This window comes from Typopeltis vanoorti, chromosome 20, assembly GCF_054136105.1.
Source record: "Typopeltis vanoorti isolate ZY-2024b chromosome 20, IOZ_Tvanoo_1.0, whole genome shotgun sequence".
Lineage (NCBI taxonomy): Eukaryota > Metazoa > Arthropoda > Arachnida > Uropygi > Thelyphonidae > Typopeltis > Typopeltis vanoorti.
Window position 1 is genome coordinate 6,207,090 of NC_143568.1, and position 19,120 is coordinate 6,226,209.

The following is a 19,120-nucleotide window of genomic DNA, read 5'->3' on the forward strand; positions in this document are numbered from 1 at the left end:
TTGAGTGATTGGGCATGGAAATGGGGATGTGAGTTCAATGTTGCAAAATGTAAATTTTTAAAATTTAGAAAACAAATATGGGATGCAGAATTTATACTTGGTGAGGATATGTTGTCGGAGCTGGATGGAAATAAGAGCTCTAGAGGTGATGGTGGATAAGGATCTGAAATTTAGTAGACACATAGTCAAAATTGTGAAGACAGCACAAAGGATTCTGAAATGATGCAGAGGGCACTGACTTGTAGAAGTAAACAGATTCTTGTTCCATTGTATAAGGCTTTGATTAGGCCATACATGGACTATTTGGCCCAGATTTGGTCACCTGGTATTCAGAACGACACATTAAATATAATAACTATGGTGAAGCTGGCATTTCTGATCGTGCCCTGAACACTTTACATAGAATTGACTGGAAAAGCACCAGTTGTTTACATCACACCAAAACATAGTATAAATGCAAATTTAAGGAGGCCTGTGAGATTCTTATCAACCACCCCAATCTGAACAATAATGATGGCTTAAAAATCCCAAGCATATGGAAGGCACATATTCTACTCACGAAACCTTTCTCCCAAAGAGTTAACTATAAACAGGACTGTAGATAATCCAGAATCCTAAATCTAATATAGGTATCCCTCAATTAACGCAGTTAATTAATCCCTTGATGTTACCGCATATATCAAAATCATGTTAATCAAATCTAATAATTAATGGTAAAAAGTACAATTCATCCCTGATCGTTTACTGTACTAATAGTTCATTTTATATGGTACTCTTTTAGGAAAGATAAAAAATGAATGCAAAGTAAATGTTTAATAAATACTTGTATCTACATTAGTTACTCAAATTTTTTTTAATCAAAAGAAATTATAAAGAGTCGTTTGAACAGTTTTAGTTTTTTTTCTTATCAGCATAAATTCTATGATAACAAGCAAAATAACTCTTCAGACCTTGGCAAACAAGCATTCTTCGATTAACATCTGGATCCATATCCATTACTTGCTGCTTAAGCGATTCTAAACTGTGAAATATTCCATCCAGTTCTTTGACTGGATGGAATATTTGTCAAAGAACTGAATTGACGAACGAACAAATGGATTGACATTCCATTTGTTCGTTGTCTTCATTCGTATGTGCATTGTTCAATTTCAAGAAGATCATTGTCACTGAAATCTTTTTAATTTGAATCCAATAATTCTTTAACATCTTCTGCATTAACACCATCAAAACCGAGGTCTTCACCAATTGCAACGATTTCTTTGACCACGTTGTTCACAGGATTTTGAAAACAACCTAAGTCATTAGCACATTCTGGCAGAAGGTTTTTCCAAACAGCTTTCATGCAACTAGAAGACACTTGCTCCCACGAGTCACGAATGTTCTCAATTGTGTGTTTAATGTTAAATTTTTTTCAAAATTCGTGCAGCGTAATCGCATTTTCTCCCGTTGTTGTTTTTACTGCCTTTGAGAATCTTTTTAAGAAAATAGGCTTTGAAAGTTGCAATGACGCCCATGTCTATGGGTTGTAGCAATGATGTCGTATTTGGTGGAAAAAATAAAACTTTCACATTCTCACACAGATCATTAAGAGAAGTTGGATAACCACGAGGCTAGCAGCCTCGTGGTGTGAGCATGATTTTGCGTGGTAAATTTAAAGTTAATCAAAACTCTTGCCGCGTATATCAAGGGATGGCACAATTAATTTCACCGTGATAATCAAATCCGTGTTAAGCAAGGGATACCTGTATAACAATTGTAATGTTAAAAATAAAACATTTTAAGGAGGCCTTTGAGATTCTTATCAACCACCCCAATCTGAACAATAATGAAGGCTTAAAAATTCCAATACCCTTTCTCCCCAAGAGTAAGAAAACTATCTATAAGAAAGAATGTTTCTCTCATGTTATCTTAAATAGAATTTAGCTTTGATGTAGTTTCTAAATAATTAATTAATTTGTAATTTTATCTGTATTTTTATTATTATTATTTTTTTTTTTCACTAGAGGTCATGCCAGTAGAATAACCGATGATCAAATCATTGTTTCTTTAGCTTACTGTGAAATGTCACTCAGCTTGTCCTTATATATACTCTAGATGATGACCTTTATATGAAGGTCGAAACGTCATCATCATCATCATCAAATTCCTGACATGTACCCTCAAGGGGTGTACAGGATATGATAGCATTACATGAAATATTTACATCATTACTAACTTCCTAGCTACCATTTTCCTCCAAATCAGTCTGTCACTTGTCAAGACTCCAATATTATCATTATCAGATCTTATATTTCTATCGTCTAAGGCACAGTGTACTATATCAATCCACCTATATCTTGGTCTTCGTCTGGGTCGTTTTCCTGCCAACCTGGCAGAGATATTGGTCTGTTCCGGTCTCATTATCCATCCAATATCCTTTTTTGATGTCTACCCTGCATTCTCTTTCCGATTGGCTTATATTTTAGTATTTGTTTAAGGTATCGGTTGTTGGCCATTCAGTTTACATATTCAATCCATTTTTGTTTATAATTGTTTACAATCCATTTTTGTTTATAATTATAATTATTTTGTTTATAATTGTTGTATAAAACTTTATGGTTGTAAAGTCCATAATTTCTAAAATGAATGCTGATCACCGTGCAACACTAAAAGAAAGGAACAGGAGGTCATCTCTGGAAGCTGTATAAGGACGGTGTGAGTGAAAAGAAAGTCTTTAGAATATTGAGTTGTGAATAAACTAAAATCCATTGTCTGAGAGTGTGGTGTTTGCAAAGAATTTGAATGCATTTATGCACAGTATAAAGTATAATGTACTGTGTGTATGACAAAGGAATCTCCCGTGATAAGTCTTTGGCTTCAGGGAGATCTTGAAATAATAATAATAATCCCACTACTGCATTTTGTCTGCTACATTTCTGCTCCAAGTCAGTTCACTTCTTTTACGTGACTTTCACCCATGAAAAATTTTTGTAAACCTACAGAACATTAGTACTATAGGAAAGTTAAGGATTTTTTCTATTTTTATTAATTTTATGTATTTTTGTGGGGTGGAAGGGGTGGTGAAGCGCAATACATAGCCTCTCCCACTCAAATGTCAACCTCACCTTCCCGTGGTCCATCCTGTTCTAAAAGTACAAACGAGGCACTGGTGACCGAGTATGGGCGGTATAACCTTAACACCCTAACAGAGTAAATGCTGTTAGATCTGCCTGTCCAGAGGCGTTAGGTAGCAGCCCTACCACTGGACTTACCCAGCGACAGGTTAGTAACCTGCCCTGGGGAAATTCAAAATACTTTCAAGTTTCATGCAAAGAAAAGCCGGACGGACTGTCAGGGAAAAGACCACAACTCAGGAAACGGTAAACGAAATTGGAAAAAGGAACACATAATGAAGATTGCAACATGGAATGTGAGAAGCATTGCACAAAAAGAAGAAGAACTTGATAAACAACTAAACCAAGCTAACATAAAGATATGTATAGTAACAGAAACAAAGAAAAAATAAAAAGGTACAAAAGAAACAAACAACTATATACAAATCTACAGTGGGGTAAAAAAAGAAGAAAGAGCAAAAGCAAGTATAATGATTATGGTACATAAATCCCTAAAGAACAATATTGTATATTACAACTATTTGAATGAAAGACTAATAGAAATTAGACTCAAGACATTAAGAGGCCACATAACAATAATTGGTGCATATGCACTAGAAGAGGGAAAAGAAGAAGACAGTAATATATTTTATAAAGAATTACAGAATGCCATAGATAAAACAAACAAAACTGACTATTTACTGCTAGCAGGAGATTTAAATGCCAGAATAGGAAACAAAAAATACAAAACAACAAACATAGGTAAATTTAGCGAAGATACATGTAATCAAAATGGTCGCAGATTGCGCGATTTTGTCATTTATAATAATATGAGAATAATGAATTTAATGTTTAAACACAAGGAAATACATAAATATACTTGGTCAGCCAGAGGATACAAATCAGTAATTGACTACGTTATCACAAATTTTAAATTAGCGGAGTTAATTTTAGACGTAAGAGCATATCGAGGCTTTGAATTAAACTCTGATCATTATATGGTATCAGCAAAAATTCGTTTTAAACCAAAGTGGCTAAAAACACACAGAATTGAAAATTCTTATCAGCCAAGCTACAAAATTTCTTCATTACAGGATCCTCAAGTTAGACTACAATATCAAAAATGCACAAACTTAAAAACAGAAACCACACATGAATCAAGTGACATAGAAGATGAATGGGAAAATTTGAAACAAATTCTCACAAAAGCAGCAACAGAAACCTTAGGAATAAAGCACAAATGGATTAGAAAAAGAGGACTCGAGACTGGAACAAAGAAATAGAAAATATAATAAAAACCAAAAAGGACAGTTACCAGAAATGGCTAAATTCCAAAACAATAGAAGCAGAAATAGAGTATAAAAGAAATAGTGCAATTGCAAAATGAGAAGTAAGAAAAAAACATAGAGAAAGATGGAACAATTTAGTAACAGAACTAGAAAAAGATTTATTTAAGCCACAACCCAAAACCTATAAAGTAATAAAATACATGAATAAAGAAATAAAAGAAAAGATAAAAATACAAACAATAGATTTAGAAAAATGGGTGACCTATTTCCAAAATCTCTAGACAGATGAGAACAATGAATTAAAATTTTATAAGACAAAGAATGACCTAATAGAAAATATCACAATGTTAGAACTGAAAAATATAATAAAGAAGATGAAAAATAGGAAAATGCCAGGAGAAGACAATATAAATATAGAACTATACAAAAATGCAGGTGAAAAATTTAATGAAAGACTTTTGAAATTTTTTAATATAGTTTGGATGTCCGGAAAAACCCCTAACTCTTGGAAAAAAGCACTGGTCATCCCAATCTATAAAAAAGGAAATAAAGACAATTGCAATAATTATAGGGGAATTAGCCTGCTGAATACAGGATATAAAATATATGCAGGAATATTAAAAGAGAAACTAAGCAGCATTGTAGAAAACAAATTACTAGAAGAACAAAATGGCTTCCGAAAAGGCCGATCCTGCATAGATCCAATTTTTACTTTAAAATTATTAATAGAAAAGAGAAGAGAATTTCAAAAAGAAACACATGTGGCGTTTATTGATTATGAAAAAGCATTTGACAAAATTAGTCGACAAAAAATTGTTTAAAATATTAACCAATTTAAACATACCAAACCAACTTTTACAATCTATTCAAGAAATATATACAGGAAATAAAATAGCAGTTAAATTAGAACACACCTAAGAATGGAAAGATATATCAAGAGGAGTACGACAAGGATGTACCCTCTCACCTCTGCTTTTCAATATATATATAAATGAAATATTAACAATCTGGAAACAGCATAACCCATTTGGTATACAAATGACCCCGCAAATGAAGATAGATACACTACTAGTTGCAGATGATCAAATAGTATTAGCTACATCAGAAGATGACTTACAAAGATCATTAAAATCATTAAATGATATCTCAAAGCAATATAATATGACAATATCCAAAGAAAAAACAAAAATAATGGCATTCAAAGGAGAAAACCCAATAAGAAGTAAAATAGTGATAGATAATACAATACTAGAACAAGTAAACACTTTCAGATACTTGGGATTGTGATCTATCATACGAAGAAGAAAAAGACATAGACACTAAAATATCAAACTTTGTCAAAGTAAATGGCATAATAAACAGTATATTTAAGCCATCCCTGGTACAAAAACACACTAGAATCAGACTATATAATGTCTTGTCAAAACCAACTCTACTATACGGAAGCGAAACATGGACCATGAAAAGGAAAGATGAAAAACGAATTCAAACAGCAGAAATGAAGTTCCTCAGATAAACAGCTGGATATACCAAGTGGGACCACAAAACAAATGAAGAAATCTTACAATCCCTAAAAATCAAACCAATTAATTACTACATAAGACAGTATAAACAAAAATGGCTAGAACATTTAAATCGAATGGACAACAGCAGACTACCAAAAATATTATACAGATACAAAATAAGTGGAAAAAGAAGAATCGGAAGACCAAGAAAGAGATGGCATGAGACCGGAACAGGCCACATGGCCTATATTCCATGATAGGAAGAAGAAGAAGAAGAAGATGTATTTTTGTATTCATTTTTTATAATCTGGAAACCCTGTTGTAGAGACCAAATGTGGAACTTTTTCAAACTACTTCAAGGCCCTAAGAATCAGGGTAGTCATTTCACATGGAATGACGAATTTTTTTTCACACCTAAAGACACAAACATCCATGTCAAATTCAAGATTTGACTGCACAGCCTGTTGGCTGGAGTGCAGCTATGCTAACCACTTTGCCAATCAAAGACAGCAACTTGGTAGTCAGTCTGGTTTCTGTGAGCTCCCTCAATGTCACCATATTGATGTCCTGCTTAATGCAGACATCCAATCAACACAGGATAGCTTGGAAACTGGACTCAGGTCCTCAAACCATCCACTAGTCTAAACCTCCTTGCAGCTGGATTACAGGAGATCACCATAACCCCTGGCTACCACAACTCTTGGCACTTTTTTTTTTTGTTTTTCTAACAGACTTTTGAAATAAGGAATAACAATTTTTTTCAATTAAAAGGGTGAGAAGCTAAGCATATATAAGCTTCCTTGTTGAGTAAACCATTTCAGCATCTGTAGTAATTTTCAACAGAATCCTTTACTCCTACTCTACTCTTGTTGGAGGGATGTAACCAAAGTATCCAAGCCTTGCTCCTGTGGTACAAATGTTAATCAGGAGATATAACCAAAGTATACAAGCAGTCTTTGTTCAGATAGCAAAGATGCTAATCAATCCAAACTTCTGGGCAGTGAGAGTGGTGCTAATTTGTATACTGTAGGCAGGTTTGCAAAATAGAAAAAAAATATTATTCTGTCTTCAAGACATTCAAGATACAGGATTCAAGAAAGGAAAGAAAATGATGTGCTCTAATGTAATGTTATAAAATAGATAAAGTTATGTTTATTATTGAAGTGGTTAAGGGATGTGGTTGAAGTCTGGTGGCTATGTGACTAAATACTACTTATCTACCATAACCAATGTTAAATTATTTCAAAACAATATGTATATTTAATTGCAAATAAATATTTATTGAATATCCCTAGGCTGTTAATTTCCATAACCTAAATATGTGAAACAGTTACCTTTTTGGTTGTCCATAATAATGATGAAGCACCTGCATTAAACTGACTAGTACAAAGTGTTTTCTTTTCAGTGCAATCTAAAACATAAACTGTACCTGCAAAACAAAATTAAATTTTCGTTTCTTATTTATTTTATATATAAACAAATTGTACAGTTTGCTGTCTTTCAAATTATTTTATTTACAACTTGTAGTTATATACATATAATTATTACCACCACCAGACCTCTGGAGTCAAAAGACTCACTGTGGGAGATGCACACTGTTACAAACAAAGCCCATCAAACCATGCTTTAAACTCATTCAATGTATCTGCATTCACCACAATGTCAGCAATGCATTTCACTCACCAACAACTCTCCATGCAAGGAATCTTCTGCTTCTGTTCACACACTACTATTTTCCGGGGATGTCCTGTTGTTCTACTGCCACCCTTGCACCATTCTATGAAAATTTTCTTCCACATCATCCTGGAAACAACCCTTTATTAACTTAAATGTTGCAATCATTTCCACTCTCTTCATTCTATTCACAAGGCTTTGCAAACTGCTTTCCCTCCATCTTAAAGATGCCAAGAAATTATATTCTTGGTTTAATCCTTTATCCAAATGTAAGCAAACAAAGCTTGCACCTGAAGTACTTTCAGGACAGGGTAACTCATATATAGATATAGAGACTAATAACTTCACATCATTTGAAATCACTATCCCATAAAGCAAAGCACATCTCCTTATGGACATGTATAATGAAGTATTATAGGAAGAGTTACTACCCAGACTGGTTTCGATTTTTATTGAGATCTCATCAGTGAGTCAAACCCAGAGGTGATACCAAGGTTGAAGTAATGGAGAAGTCATATTTGCATATTATTATTATTATTATATTCTTGGTTTAATCCTTTATCCAAATGTAAGCAAACAAAGCTTGCACCTGAAGTATTTTCAGGACAGGGCAATTCATATATAGAGGCTAATGACTTCATATCATTTGAAATCACTATCCCATAAAGCAAAGCACATCTTACGGACATGTATAACGAAGTATTATGGGAAGAGTTACTACCCAGACTGGTTTCAACTTTTATTGAGATCTCATCAGTGAGAGTCATACCCAGAGATGATACCAAGGTTGAAGTAATGGAGAAGTCATATTTGCATATTATTATTATTATTACACCCTCCATGGAGTCGACAGACTCATCGTGGGAGGTTCATTCAACTGACAATATATTTATCATATAGAATCTTAGTCCTTAACGCTCCTTGCATTAACAACACATTCTGGTAATACATTTCATTCACTGACAATTCTCCATATAAAAAATCTACTCCTCACACCCTTCTTCCCCTCACTTTTACATAACTTCCAGGAATGCTTTCTTTTTCCCCTCTCATCTTCTACTCTTTTTATAATCCCCACTAGATTAATCTGATAAAATCCTCTCACTAACTTAAACATCTCTATCATATTACCTCTCTTCCTCCTATCCACCAGACTCTGCAATCCACATCTCTTCAACCTCTCTCCATGACTTCATCAAACACTTTTTCGAAATCTATGAAACACATAAAGACAGATTTCTGTTTTTCTACGCATTTTTGTATCAATATTTCGGCACAGAAAAGGGTCTCTCTAGTGCCAAAACCAATTTGAAAGTCAAACTGCGTTTCACTCAGAGTTTCTTCACTTTTTATATAGATGCAATTCTGAATTAGTTTCAAAAATATTTTTAATACTTGGCTCATCAGACTAATAAGTCAGAAATCACCACAGGAATTTGCTTTAAGTTTCTTTGAGATAGTGATAAATGTAGATTTGAGCCAATCTGGTGAAAATTCACCACTTTCATATATTTTATTGAACAGTTTTTCAAGAAGGTTGATGTTATCTGTCTCTATTAATTTTAAAAATTCTGTTCGCACACCATTTGGTCCACTGGTTTTCCTGTTTTACTTGATCTTATAGCATTCTCTATTTCACATTTCAGAATTGCTGGTCATTGTATGTTATCTCTTATATTTAAAGGTTTCTGTCTATTATCATTGAAGAGTTATGTTACATACTTTATCGAAATATGTGCTTTGCTCTCTTCTTCTAGAACTAATTTTCCACTATTGTCTCTTAGAGACACTGTCTGCTTTTTAGTGAGTTTTCCAGAAATCTCATTGATTTTCTTACACAGATTAAAATGGTCATGTTTCTTCTGAAGCAGTTCAATCTCGGTACATAAATTTTTCATCCAATTTTCCTTTGCTTCTTTTATTTTTTTCTTGATGATGTTATGTGTTTCTGTATATTTGGCTAGGTCTTTGTTTTTGTACATTCTTCGTGTATCAGTAAGAGAAAGAATCTCATTTGTCATCCATTCCTATTGTTTTACATTATACACGTAACCTACTTCTTCAATACTTGTTGTTATGATGGCAATCTTTAGGCTATTCCAAAGAGATTCCACTCTTTCATTTTCTTCTATGTTAATCTCTTGTAATCGCAGGTTAAACTGTGTCTTGGCTCATTTATTTATTTTTGATTTTTTAGTGTTTCTACCTCAATTTTCTCTTTCTTCTCTTTTGATTTTTTGGCTGATTTTAATCTAAGACGTATTTCTGCAACTATGAGATTGTGGTCTGATGAGATATCTGCTCCAGGATAAGTCTTTGTACTCTTTAAACTACTGTGGAAGCTTTTATTTATCAGTATGTAGTAAATTTGATTTCTGACAATATTATGTCGGTTATCTTGAGGCGATTTCCAAGTGTACAGTCTTCTGAGTGGAAGTTTAAACCAGGTGTTTGCTATCACTAGATCTTCTTCCTGACAGAACTGGACAAGGTGATCTCCTCGTTCATTTCTGGCACCTAAGCCATGTTCTCCAACAATTTCTCCATCACCCGCTCTGCCCACTTTTGCACTGAAGTCATCCATCACTATGTTTATTTCATGTTTCTTTGTTAGGTTTTTAATCTCTTTTAGGTGTTCATAAAACTCTTCAACATCTTCTTCACTTTTGTCAGCTGTGAGTGCATAAGCTTGGATGATATTTATGTTAATGGAGTTTCCCTTAAGTTGTAACAGCATTATCCTCTCAGAAAATGGGATCCAATTTATTACTGATTTATTGATTTCTTCCTCTACTATTACAGCTATACCATGTTGTTATTTGTTCTCATCATTCCCAGAGTAATACATTGTCATATTATCTTGTTGACACTTTCCAGATCCTGGCCATCTTGTCTTGCAAATTCCCAAATTCCAGACACCCAGTCTCTTCCTTTCTCTTGTGGCATTTCTTAATTTGCAATCTTCATATAGAGTTCTGACATTCCAAGTTGCTATTTTAAAAGTAAACACCATTTTGAGCTCAGAGGTTCTTCACACCCCTGTCCCACTTAAGGGATGCCGGGAACTCGGCAATTGTAAGAGTTCGCTCACCATGGTGGTTGTTCTGGAGATAAGGTAGAGAAGCAGATTCCCAATTTGCTTTCTGTTCTGCAGTATTACAGACGAACACGATATAATCATATTGCCATCTGCAAATCCCTGATCACAAGCTTTTCCGTCATCATTTAGCTTCAACATTGTGTCAGCACTGACAATGCTGCTTCCTCTGTCAGGGGCAGTGACCCCCAGCAAGTGCTTATTTAATGGCGGCACTACTCGCCATGTCACCAGGCTCTGTGAGGTTTTAAGTGAGACAGAATTGCCATTTCTGCTCCCCTATGCCTTGATAGCTCAGCCGTTGTTGGTCCACGACTGCTTATTTGCCAGATTGCTCTGCTTATGTTGCAGCTAGACTGCATATCTAAAGGCCGTTCTCTGATCTGCCACCTGGGGATGCACCCAATCAATTTAGTATATTACAGATATATGCCCCTACCTCAGATCATCCAGAAGATGATATTGAAGGGGGCATATGAAAAATTACAGGAAGCATTAAAACAAGTAAAAAGAGATGAGTTCTTAATAGTCATGGGTGATATGAATACCAAAGTTGGCAATGTAAGATATGAAAATATAGTAGGAAATATGCCAACAACACAATACTAATCACTGAGAATGAAGAAAATCAGAAAGAATCTGCAAAACAGAGAGCTGTGAAAAATTTGGACTAAAAATAAACATACAGAAAATAAAAATAATGATAATTACAGGTAAAGCAAATGAATAGAAACATAAAATCAAAAGCCCTTCCTTGTAGAACAAGTTGACAGATTTATATATCTGGCATGTCTAATCACTGATAATGGAAAATGTAAACAAGAAATCAAAAGAAGAATACAAATAACCAAAACAGCCTCTCTTGAAGACACAAAACAAATATTTACCAGCAGAAAAAGTCAATATAAATACAAGAATATGACTATTGACTTATGGGTATTCTTCATTATTGCACACTCAATGGACAAAACATTAGTGATAGGTGTGATGGAAAGTTAAACCAAACCAAACACAGATGTAAATAGGCAGACATTGGGCTTCCCAACAGTGTATTGCAATTGACAAACATAGATAAATGTGGCAATCTTAGTGACTTTGATTGTGGAGGTATTATTGGCAGAAGAGAGAGAGATGGGTCATTCTATCGCCCAAGTGGTAAGAATCACAGGGTTCTCGAGGGCAACTGTATCAAGAGTAAAGCGACTATATCACAAATGGATGTACCCAGCAACCAACCACACAACACTGATGACCAGGGTTGACATAGACTGTCCAGGCTTATACAGACCAACCTCAGGCAAATGGGGGCACAAATCACATCCAGTTTCAATGTCAGAGGTCCAAGCAATGTCAGTGAGCGAACAGTACAGCATATACTCTGGATACCATAGGTACAGGAGAAGACACCCTAATTGTGTACCACTGTTGATAGCTCGTCATCAGGCATTGCACCTTGTCTGGTGTCAGGTCCATTAAAACTGGACCTCTGTAGAGTGGACCAGAGTCGTATGGGTCTGATGAATCCCATTATCAGTTGTACCAACTGACAAGAGGATGCAGGTATCGCTTGACAGCATGAGGCCACGACCTCGTCATACCAGGTCGGATCTGTTCAAGGTGGTGGTGGCTCTGTGATGGTTTGGGGAACGTTCTCATTTGACACATTAGATCACTTAGTTTGTCTGGAGAGGGTCCTTAAATGCTGCAAGCTACCAGAATGTGCTGGCTGATCACCTACACACTTTTATGGCCTTCGCACATCCTGCAACCAATGGTCTGTTTCAGCAGGACAATGCACCACTCCCACTGGGCCATAACCATCCAGGAATGGCTAGAGGAACATTTATCTGAGTTTGGAACCATCCAATGGGTCCCAAAGGTCCCCAGAATTAAATCTGATCGACTTTCTCTGGGATGTCATTGAGTGAGACATCAGATCCATGTATCTGGCACCAATGTCTAAGGCACAGTTGTGGACAATGCTGCAACAGGCATGGCTGGAATTACCTCCATCAACCCTCTGGCATTTGGTGGAGTCAATGCCTCAGAGAGCACAGGCTGTTATTTAAGCTAGAAGAGGATGACACACTATTAGGTAGGTATCTCTAATGTTTTGTCCATTGAGTGTACATCTCAGAAACATGGACTATAGGAAAAGAAAAAGAAAAAAAATATTGATGGCTCTACAAATGTGGTTATTAAGAAGAATAATGTGGATTAGATGGAAAGAAAAGGTGACAGAACAAATACTTGAAAGAGCAAATCAAAAAAAAGATTAATTAATGAGATCAGGAAGAGGAAAATGAAATTCTTACGACGTGCTAAGAGAAGGAGTACTGAACAACATGATCATTACAAGATAACTACAGGGAAAAGAGAACGACTGAGCCACCATTATATAAAGACATTGAATACTGGATAGGCAAAAATACCATACAGATCTTCAGGGATGCACATGATGGGAGGAAGTGAAGGTCACCAACCTTCAGACTGGAGATGACACTTGAATGAATGAATGAATGAATGAATGAATGAATGAATAAAATAAATCAACTAGATCTATAACAAGCCAAAAGGATTCGATGGATTTCGATCCGAGTTTCGTACCCGGCTGTACAATAATATGGGATTTACCATCGCCCTTAAACTCAACTAGATCTAGTTAATGAGATCTCAACAAAGGTCAGAATCAGTCTGAGTAGTGACCCTTCCCATATGTAAGTGTCCAAAAGGAAGTGTCCTGTGCATCATGGGATACTAAGGATATGTAATCTGGTCATGAAGATACTTCGTGCACAAAATTTTTTTGCTTAGATTTAGGTAAAAGATTAAAATAAAAACATAATAACAAATAATGGAGAAGCCTAAATAATGAGTTGAAGGAGACATCAGAAGGAGTATTTTAGAAAGAGATACATGAAAGAGAGAAAGAAAGGTGGTAGAGGCTTAGATACTCTGGAGCTGCATTAGGCACAAGAACTCTAGTGAAGAAAAGGTTACTGTGATGTTGGTGACTATATAATTGATATTGACTAGAATAAGTGGAAAAGGTAAAAGAAATAATATGTGAGAAGAAAGTACTACAGAATGTTCAAACTGTGATGCCAATCATCTCTTTAGGGTGAGAGTGTGATCCAAACATAAGAAATTCAAGAAGTGACTGCATGCACATAAAATAAATTAAATGTGATTACTATCTGGGAATATAATTTTACCACTCAAATTAATCATATGCTATTTGGAAATGTACAGCATTTTCTGGCATAGCATAAAACCATATAGGACAATAACCAGAATAGCAAGTGTATGAATTCAAAAAAGTTTTTCTGTATGCTGTTTGTTTATAAATACTATCAAAAAAAAAAAAATGTAATAAATGAAAAAATAACATCAATTCACTCACCATCCATGGATGATACAGCACACACAGAACATTCTGGGCACATGCTTAAGCCTGTTATTTCAATACCAGGGCAACTTAAAATGCACTCTGGAGGTTTAGCTGCAATGCTGAAGGACAAATCTAATCTCCATATATTCCCTTGAGCATTCTTAAAATAATTTATAAAAACAAATTCTGTCTTTTATTAATAATTTCTTAAACTGTGATTAAAAACTTAACAGAGAGTAATACAACAAGCAAAGCTTCTAATTTTATAATTATAAAAAGAAAGCTTTATAATGTGTTATAATATAAGCATAATAAAATAAATTATAAATTTCAGTCTCTCATTTAAAAGAATCTGTAAATAAATAAATAATCTGCATGTTTTAAGCAGAAAGCATACAAACAAATCTTTCACAGCTGAAATTATGAGCTGTCCTCCAAATGTGGAAATATAAAATCAATAAATCAATAAATAAATGAAGGTTGCAAATATACAAATTTCATAATGAAGAAATTTTGCCATTTTACTATAGTTAGTATTATTAAGAGAGATTACAAAAATAAAGTATATAAAATTAACTGGTTTTTTTTTTAAAGTTCAGGTACATTCCCACATTTCTATGTATGTAATGAAGTAATATTCAAGTAGTAATAGTGTAATAAATGTAAAATAAATAGCAGAATGATAGCAATCATTTTGGTAAGGTGTATCATCAAGGTGGAAATAATGCATTAATTGATGTAACAGAGACCAATATGAGAATGGAAATATATTTTGGGATGTTATAAACTCTCAATATGAACACAGCTATGTGATTAGTTGGGAGACATTCCCTTACATCATTAGTGTACCAGGGAAATACAATATACAGTCTCTCTTGGTGAGCTGTCATCTCTTCCTTCTCATGATTTTACCAATTATTCTTTAAGAGGCTATTATTATTATTATTACCCTTTATTTATTTATTCGTATGGGGTTTCCTCCCTTTTTCTACCCCATCCCTATTGGGGCGAGTCGAGCCCTCCTCACGGTGGGTTAAGTATTTATGGCTGTAGATCCATGTGTGTTCACGGGGCCGGTTTGCCTGCTTGTGGGATGAAAAACACCAGCTAAACTGGAAAAAACCCTACTGCCCGTGCCCAAGACCAGCTAACTTGGCTATGGCTGAGGAAGATCCTCAAATTCCTCACATCTTCAACAGGAATCGAACCTGGGACACTCCTTCCCCAGTCATATGATTGCAAAGCGCACAGCCACTAGGCTAACCGCATGGACAGACATTATTACCCTAAGACCCCATGAAGTCAAAGATTCATCTAGGACAACAGTTCTCAACCCTATGCCCACGGGCACAAATGCACCCACGGAGCTATTTGCGTGCACTTGCAGTCAATTATTAAATAAGGAAAAAATCAAATTAAAATGGAAAAATATAAGTCTTCTCCTAGTAATAATATTTATTGAAATTGTAAAAAATATCAACATTGATATTATATTACGAACATTTTATAATTCCTGTTTTTGAGTGAAATTGTTACCAATGCCAATTTTGTGTGTATGTTTTATGTATTTACTCTGCTAACCATGCGCTGGAGGGATATGTCACCACTTCTTCACTGGTGTTGTCGGCACACTTTTACGATATGTGTTTAAAAATTTTGTCCCAAAATGAGTAATCCAAATAAAAAACAATGTACCTATAAATTCAATAGTGATTGGGAAGAAGACTATAGTTTTATCCAGAGTAAAGAGAAATGATTTTGCTTATTGTGCAATGGTTTAATTTAGATGTATAATAAATGGTACATGTGTATACTTATCCTACTTTCATAGTTAATTAATTTGTTAATTGTTATCATTTGATATGATAAGCAAGTATAAATTTTCATAGAAAAAAATATTGGTGCCTGACAATCTCTTCCCAATCTCAAAGCCAAAAGGTGTCACAACTTATTATTAAATTACTCTGGATTAGATATAGTTGTTGGAAGTTTTTCCACTTGGTTATACTGTAAATTAAAGATACCAAAAATTACATACTTGGTTTAATCCTTTATCTAAGTGTAAGCAAACAACGTTTGCACCTGAAAATCTCTACTATATCTTCTGCAGCAGTTGTTCTTATGCCATTTTCTCTAATCAATGTCATCCTTCTATAATCATTTTTTTTTTTTTTTTTTTTTTTTTTTGCTGGCTACATGTTGAAAGAACTCTCTAGGATTCTTTTTGGCTTCATTAGCTAACTGCTACTCTTACTGAACTTTTGCTATCCTTACCAACCAAATCATCCTCCTTGTCTGTTCTTTGTATTCCTCATGGAATTGATTATTACCACTCTTCCTGCCTTCATAATGTCTGTTTTCTCTGTATCACATATTTAAGCTTCATTCATCTATTTCACACCTACTTTAACTTTCTGACCCTTGGAATATATTTATACATTGCTTCTACTAGACAGTTCTTGAATATCACCCAAACTGCATTGATCTCCTTTCTAGCCAACTCTTCATTCCATGCTACACCTGTAAGTTGTCTCCTGAGCTTCTCATAATCATCCCTCTTGTAGTTCTGTATATACCCTTTCCTCACAGAGGGCCTCAAACTGCTGGCAACCACCCAGATAAACACTTCATGGCCACTCTCATGAAGGGGGAGTGAAAGTGATTTGACACCTCATTTATAATAACATCCTCTGATGAGATGATCAAATGCAAGATCCTCATTCTTCGTATGCCCTCTGTTACATACTGCCCAAGGTAGTTGTCCCTTGTAAACTCCAGAAACTCATATTCTTTACTTCTATCTCATCATCCCAGTCTTTACCACAATTAAAATCGCCCATAATTATCACCCTTTTCTTTGCTTGGCTAATTTGATTATGCATTTCATGGTCACTACTATCCACGTTACAGGGTCTAAAACAACATTTGACCAGTATTTCATTCTATTCACTTCTATCTCACATCATACTGCCTCAAAACCACTGGAAGTATTTCCCCTCTTATACCTTGTATATATACATAACTCTTTCTCTCTATTAACAATAGCACCTCCCTCCCTTTCTACCCTTTCTATGCCTGCTGGCCTGGTTTATTGAGTGGTCAGTGTATCTGTTCTTCAGCCTTTTTGGCTGGAGAAGGATACACTTGTTCAAATTCCACTGTGGGCATGGATGTTTGTGACCGTCTGTGAAAATACTAGTGGTTGTGGTGGCTAGCAGATGGTATTGGTGTAGATGATATGTGGTTTGCTGTAGTTCGTAGATTGATTGGTGGGGACAAAGAGTTGTAGAGTAGGTGCCCTCACTTGATGAGTTTTGGACTCCTTCTAGGTGTCACATAATAATAATAATAATTTTCACAAAACACATCATACCCTTTCATCTCTATTCCTGTCAGGATGTCATCCTCATCCAACCATGTCTCACTTATTCCAACAATTCTTGGGTGAACAGGCTCAATTAATGCAATCATTTCATTTGCCTTGTTTCTTACACTTCTAACATTTGTATACAAGCATAACAGCCTATTCCTGGATCTATAGCAAGTTTCACTTATACCACTTATTAGATGTGGCTTCTCCATACTTAATTCAAGCCATTTCTTTTTCTCCTTATTCATCTTAGAACCTTCTTCAAATCCAACTATTTTCCTTTTATCCAAGGTCATCTCCTTTTCTTTTTGTCTACACACACACACACACACACACACACATTCACATCCTCTTGGAGCAGTAACCTTTCTCACACCCCTTATCCACTCCACGTTTCCCTGTTTGTTTTGCACACTTGTTTTCTCATTCTCTATACTCATGCTACCCATTTCTTCATTCATAACCACCATTTCAATCTCTCCTTTCTTACTCTCCTGCTCCATTGAGAAATCAGTAATATTCATACTGAATGGAAATGCTAACTCAACTTATTGGGTGGTAGTTGTAAATATTGTTTACTGGAGCATTGGAGTGGTTGATGCAATGTTTCATCTCTGCAGCATGGGTTCTGACTTCTATTTGCAGCATAACTGCAAACTTAAAACATGTGCACCACCAATTTTACAGACATCCAGACCTGAGTTTGTGTATTTTCAAATGATCTTTAAATAGCAACCACAGCATTTGTATGCGCACGCACACACACACACATATACATCTAAATTACACTTTTTATGATTCTTTCTGCCATAATTTTGGCATTTGTGCAGTCTGATATTCCATGACTGAGAAGCCAAACCTTGAATTTCCTCACCTATCTATCTACTATTATCTGACTTAAGGCCTACCTATCCCATTTGTATCATTAAACTGCTGTCTCAATCCCTAATTCTGAAAATTACACTGATCTCATTGAATTTTTATCCATGACAACTTTCATGACTTTAATATCATTAATGTGAGTTTAACGTCCACAATTCCAACTGCCTCCCTTTTCCAATTCCACAGACCAAGCTGTAGGAGATGCTGAGATATACTATAGAAGTCACCACTCCTTTTGCTGATTATGGTTTTAATGTACTGATTTTCTACTTATTCATCATCTACCCTACAGCACAGAAAGATGCCAATATTCAATCCATTCCACAAGAATGTTGTGATAAAGTCGGCCATCAATTTATCACCAAACTGCTCTCATTAGAGCTCTCTCAAATATTGTGGTGAAGGTCATTACCAGCTAACTTCGTCACCAGGATACCCAGCTGGTAATTAGTGTGAATAGCAACATGCATTTTGCAATTTTGACAACAGTCAATATCCTAGCAATTCATCTTTGGATACAAGACATGGAAAGGTTTGGAGAGGCTCATGTAGTTACTTTTGGCATTTCTACTAACAAAATTACCATCTTATTGTCTGCCTCTCACTCTTTGCAATTGGATTGCCAGCTTCCTCTCTGGCTGTTTAGTGTGTGTCATGGTAGATGATGACTTCTGCTCAGATTTCCCCAACAATGCTGTTGAAGTATCCCCAGACATTGTACTTTCATCCACTCTCTTGGTCACATAAATTCAGCTGCTTCTCACTGACTTTGAATCCTATCCATAGTTTTGCTAATGACAGTATACTCCACTACTACTGT

The 19,120-nt window shown here is 35.2% G+C and overlaps 1 protein-coding gene across 1 annotated transcript in view; it reads right to left on the reverse strand.

The window, feature by feature from the left end:
• Window positions 1-19,120, reverse strand: part of LOC150095209 (cilia- and flagella-associated protein 44-like) — a 116,484-nt gene that overhangs the window by 5,416 nt on the left and 91,948 nt on the right. Inside the window, exons 8-9 of the mRNA XM_090410621.1 lie at window positions 14,061-14,208; window positions 7,221-7,315 (exon numbers count right to left, since the gene is read on the reverse strand). Coding sequence (XP_090266747.1) covers window positions 7,221-7,315; window positions 14,061-14,208 — 243 coding nt within the window. The remainder of the gene's footprint in view (window positions 1-7,220; window positions 7,316-14,060; window positions 14,209-19,120) is intronic.